A 6,000-nucleotide genomic window follows, 5' to 3' on the forward strand; every position below is an offset into this window, starting at 1 on the left:
GAAAGAGGCATCCAAATAAGTAAGTAAATAATTTTTTTTCCCTGAGATGGTATAGAATATCAATTTACACAAAGTGGTACTGCTTGCTCTCAGAACTTTGGGATCATTGGCCTTTCCCAGTCACTGTGGATATTTTTAGCACAGTTTTCAAACCAGTTGAAGCAGCTGTAGGACAATGAATGAAAACATAAAGGAAATGTGATAAAGAAATATAATAAATAGCAGGGAATCATGGTGCTCTCCTAGAATTTTCCTTTTTCCTGCAAGACACATCCCTCTGCAGCTCCCTACTGCACAAAACACAAAAACCAAATTGGTCTGGAGCAGATATATATTTAAGAGCATTTTAACAACTTGAAATATACCATAATAGCTGGATGTTTAAGCTTTTGCCTCCTTTTTTTTTTTTTCCTGATTTAGATAAGGTTTCTTGGAACAGAAGCAGCATTTTCCTCTGTAAGAAGTTTTTACTGAGAAAGTATAGCAAACTGTCAACACCCAAAAACCGCTGCTCATATCCTGAAGTTCTCATTCATGAAAAATCTCTCTTGCCTTCAATGGGAATTTTCCTTCCTCTTGAATTGGCTTATATAAAAATAACATCTGATCATCTCCTAGGCTTTTGTCAGAGTCATCTTTTCTGCCTCTGGTCCCACTGGGCCATTAGAAAATCATCAGATTGGGGCTTTTCAAGGGATTTCAGGATTTTAGCCACTGCAGTCTCAGACACCCAAATTCAGGGGGCTCCTGATAAATTCCAGACCCAGTGGAGTTTCCTCCTGGACTCTGAAGCACAATATTTGAATTTAGACTCGCTCCTGAAAAGTTCACCCCCCAAAAACTTCCCACCCCAAAGGGGCAGGGGCAAAGGGAGATGGATCTCAGGGGAAATCGAGGCCACATCTTTGTGCTCCCTGATTTTTTTCTGTCCCTGCACACTGAGTCATGCCCAGCTGGCTCAGAGTTCAGCTGCAGCACACAAGGAGAATTTAAAGCTATCACAACCCTAAATTATTACCAGCTTTGACAGGCTGAAATTTGACAAGTTTCAGAAAGATGTCAGCTCAATCCTTCAGCCCATGCAATAATGCATTCAGGCAATCAAAAAATAAATATCTAACATTTGTCAAAAATTCTTAGGCATTTTAAAAAATGCTCCAAAATATTGCCAAAGGAAATTTATTAAAAGGAACTTTTTGTTATATTTACTCCCAGATTTTCTGAACCAGATTTTATGGGGTTATCAGTTGGATGGGATAAATAAATGATGTCTGCAAGACGAACACACTGACAAACAAATATCCAGGTTCACATCCAAAATTACTTTTATTCCTATCTTTGAAAAACTCTGCCTAAACCTCACCTCTTGGAGAGCTGAGTATACTGTCCTGATCAGCAACCTTTGTTTTCATGGCTCACTCGTTGCTTTTCCTGCCAGCTTTGCTGTTTAGTTTACACTGCAGTTTTTCCCCATGAAGTAAAGCCACGATGTATTTATAAAGAGCTTTGTTTTCTCCCAGCCTTTTTGCCAGCTGAGTTAGGAGAACTCTCTGCTCAGAAAGGTTACCAAGATCACAGGAAATAACAGCTTATTTTTTATGTTTTTAATGGAGATCAGCCTCTCGTCCTTGCTGAAATGGAATTATTGCCTCAGGAAAGTGACTTACGGCTTGCAGCAGGCACTGCTTTTTATTGATCAAAGTATGAAAATAATTTCATAGCTACACAGAAAATTTTATTTAAATTATTGACTCTTTTCACTATGTATTATGATATTTGGGATGTGTTACCCAGTATCAAGTATTTTAACAGTAACAAATTCATGGTGGTCATTGTCATATGTGAGAATTTAAAAATTTAAGCATCGTTCATTGCTTAGACACTCAACATTTCAGTAACTTCCAGTGCTGGAGAATGAAATAAACTGCAGAAGTAGAGTTTATGCCTTTTTTTTTTTTTTTTTTTTAACTTTGGCGGGTTCACATCCACCTTAGGAGGAAATATTTTTAGTGGCAGCAGGTACATGCAAATCCATCATGTTGATTTTACAGAAATTAATTACCTGATACTGTTTATCCCCCAACTATCTCATTCTTATTTTCCCACACACACTCCCAGTTTACTGTGGAAAATCCACTGTAGTGGAGTATAAACTTAGTCCTAGGGTATAAAACTAGTTCTAAAACTCCTCTGAGCAGATCCCAGTGAAGTCTTACAAAGTGCCTGATGGTCAGACAGTTCTCAGGAAATGCCATCTCCAAAGGCTTAATTTGCTAATAAATGTGTAAGAAATTAATGCATGTCACTGATGCTGTGATGCTGATAAACTCACACCCCTTATTTCCCCCAGACCACCTGGGGGAAATGTTTCCAAGACTAATCCTAAAACTCCTTTGAGTAGAACCCAGTGAAACTTTACAAACCACCTGATGGCCAGACAGCTCCCAAGAAACGCCATCTGAATTTGCTAAGAAACACATAAGAAATTAATGCAGAAAATCGACGTTACGGTGCTGATAACCTCCCACCCCTTTTTTCCCCCAGACCGCCCGGGGTTGCTAAATGTGAAGCCCATTGAAGACATTCAGGACAACCTTTTGCAAGCCCTGGAGCTGCAGCTGAAGCTGAACCACCCCGAGTCCTCGCAGCTGTTTGCAAAGCTGCTGCAGAAAATGACGGACCTCAGGCAGATCGTCACGGAGCACGTGCAGCTCCTGCAGGTCATCAAGAAAACCGAGACGGACATGAGCCTCCATCCTCTGCTACAGGAGATCTACAAGGACTTGTATTAATGAGCAGAGCAGTTGCTAATCCCCTGACAATGATGTATGTTCTTCAGATTGCACTATTTCTTTGAGGGAAAAACTTGGCGTACCTAAGAGATTACTGTGAAACAGCATTTAAAAAGAGAGAGCTTAGTATAGTAGATCTATTTTATGCATATTGTTTATAAAGACACATTTACAATTTACTTTTAATATTAAAAGTATCTATATCATGAAATTGTTGGCAGTATTTTCAGAATTAATTTTTTAAACTACGTTATTTCTTAAAATCGCTTGTCCGAGTATGATCAGTGCTTCACTCAAGCATGCAGTTAAATTTTCAACTAAATAAAAACCTTTCTCCTTGAGCATTTCCAGGGAAATGTTTGAAGTATTAACGTTCAATTTGGTGCTCCCGAGGCAGCAGCACAATAAAATTCAGTCACAGATTTGTGCAACTTCCCAGGAGAGTCTCAAAGGCCGAAGGGAGAAGTGTCAAGTCCGAAAATACTCGTGCCTTCCGTAAGAAGATTTGACACTGGCAGAGCTGTGTGGAGGGGGCTCGGTGTAAGGAGAGATCAGGCCACTCCTCTGTGGGCAAACTGAGAAATCAGATGCCATTCCAACAACTCATTTAGGAAGGAATATGCACTGCTCAGCACTCCTAGGAAACAAAGTCCTTTTGATCCCTCTGCTCAAGCAGGTTTGAGACAGGTGGAGCAGCAGCTACTCCAATTCCCACCCCACAGCAGCCAGGGCTGAGCTGGAATAAGTTGGTACAAACCTCTTTGCTCAAGACCTTCTCCAATTATTTGATAAACTGCCATTGAACAGCAGTCAAAATATCATGGAAAACTGGGGTGCCGTGACAAATTAACTCCTGAACAAAAGCAAGGTTTAGATGAATTCTTGTGTAAAGATAAAGCTGTGATAAAACTGTACCCTGAGTTTGACTCAAGCTCTAGGTGTTCATCCAGGGGTGCTGGAGATGCTCCTGCTGTTGAGGTCGTTGGCTTTCTTGCATGCCTTGCCCTGTAATGTCACCTAAGAGTTCCACAGGGAGCAGAGCACAGCAGAGTGAACAAATTTAACAGAAGATAAATTTCCTAACAATGTCATTTTGGGGTATTCTTGGTACTGAGGTAAGAGATTCACATTTCACCTGCCCAAGTTTGATAGTTTGTGGATGTGACCCCTGACTAAATCAAGCAGGGGGGACCCACAGTGGTGGACCAGGAGAGGGAATACTGGGGGGGAAAAGCCACTATTTGTAACTTATATATCAAAATAAGGAGAGGTCCCCAACACCCTTGGTTTCCTCCCCATGTCTGTATTTTATTTATGTAGCAAATCTTGTGCCTTAAACTGAGACAGGGGGAGTGGTGATTCCCAAGTGGACAAAGAGGTGATGTAGGTGTGAGTAGGATCTTCAGGGTGTAGAAATTGGCTTTGCTCCTACTGCAGACCTTAAAACTCTTAAGACAATGCAAATTATGCAATAAAGGGGCTGAGAGAGGTAAATATTAAAATTAATCCTTCAGCTCATGCCTTCTGCACTTGGAAACGTTTCCTGCCGCTGATTTCAGGTAAGCTCTGGGCCTGAGGTCAGCAGTGAGCGTTGTTCCCACCAGGAAGTTTGGGGAATTGGATCATTCAGCCTCCAGGTGTGGAGCCCACGGGTGAAATTGCACTGAGATGAAGTCACTGCGAGGCTGCAGAGAGCAGCTTTGATCCTGCCAGCCTTGCAGTGAGGTCATCTCAGGTGGCTCAGAAAGGATGGCCCTGGAGCACACCCAAAACTGCAGCTCATGCTCAGCACTGCAGGCTTGCTGCACGTTCCAGGCGGCTCCAGCAGAGCGTGGCCCTGCAGGAATTGCATCCACACTTTCACTTTGCTGTTACAATGCAAAGGGAATGTTCTCCCTCTGTTTAAGTTGTTTTCCACTGTTCATTTGAAGCGTTGCCTTCCACCTCTCGGTGGGAGAATCCCCAGAGCTCCCCTCCCATGGAGGATGGGGCAGAGGTGAGCTGGCACTGGGATGGACCCCAGCTCCAACACTGAATTCCTGTCACAGCAACACCCAGCAAGAACCATGAATCTGAGCCTGCATTTCTTAAACAATCCCGTTTCCCACTGGCTTCCCTTGAAATGGAAGTAGTTTCAAACAGAAAGGAGTTTTAGGGCATGTCCTTACAGAAGTAATATTCAAAATTATTTGAAAATAAGTGGCAGAGATGCTCTGACAGGAAAATTTAGTTCAGTACTTTGTTAAAGCGCTGAAAAAAACTCTGTGTAACACAGCAGCACATTAACCAAAGAGCTTCATCCCACTCCTGCAAGGGGTAATATTTCTGAAACTGTCCATTCAGCAGTGACACTGTCTAAGCCACTCAGTCCAGAAATCCCTACATTTTGAGAGTGGTGATGGAATCACAATCAGAAGAGTTTTGCAGGAATGGGTGTTATCCTTTATGAGGATGAAGGCACTGATGCCCAAAAGCCTCTACTTTTATTTCAACTGTATCAGCTTCTCTAATAAAATATATTGTTCTCCCTACACCCTGTCTGCTCTCACATATTGATATTATTCACCATGTTTTCCTCAAGCCATGCAAAGTGTTAATTTTTTATGTGAGTTACTAATCACTGACATGCTCTGATTCTAAGCGGTTACATCATGGTTAAGAAGTTTTGCCTGAAATACTTTTCTACAAGAATAGGTCTTAAGGGAAAAATGTTCATTTAATGGACAATTGCTATGTACTAATTTAGAACAAATGACTGTTATGAGGATACGAAAACATTTTCTCAAAAAAAACTAGCATTTTCTCTTGTGAATTATATTCAGAATTTTGATCTAATTGTAAATACTTTCTGTTTCTATGGGACTTTATTTATTAAAAACACAAACTTGCTAATGGGAGTTCATCAGTAGGTTGTAATTCTTTCAGACTCTCTAGAGTTTTGGGTAGAATGGGCTACGCCATAAATGAACAATTTGGGTTTTGATCTTCAGTGCTACTAAAAACATTTAACAAGTCAAAAATAGAAGCAGTCAGCTGGTACGTGCCTGCCTTTGAAGAACTTGATTGTGCTGGTGGTGTGCTGCTCCTCAGTCATCTGAGCACTCCATCAGAATATCCTCAGGGATGGTGTGGGATCCTGGACATTCCCACAGGCTTTGACACTTCTGGGCTGTTATTCTGCCTTGTATTTCACACTGATCTGATTTTT

At 41.3% G+C, this 6,000-nt stretch overlaps 1 protein-coding gene across 1 annotated transcript in view; it reads left to right on the plus strand.

Annotated features, from left to right (window-relative positions):
- Window positions 1–5,689, plus strand: part of PPARG (peroxisome proliferator activated receptor gamma) — a 53,772-nt gene extending 48,083 nt beyond the window's left edge. The window contains exon 7 of the mRNA XM_030283096.4: window positions 2,545–5,689. Coding sequence (XP_030138956.1) covers window positions 2,545–2,792 — 248 coding nt within the window. The 3' untranslated portion in view covers window positions 2,793–5,689. The remainder of the gene's footprint in view (window positions 1–2,544) is intronic.
- The last annotated feature ends 311 nt before the right edge of the window (window positions 5,690–6,000 follow it).

The sequence above is a fragment of the Taeniopygia guttata genome, chromosome 12, assembly GCF_048771995.1.
Source record: "Taeniopygia guttata chromosome 12, bTaeGut7.mat, whole genome shotgun sequence".
Lineage (NCBI taxonomy): Eukaryota > Metazoa > Chordata > Aves > Passeriformes > Estrildidae > Taeniopygia > Taeniopygia guttata.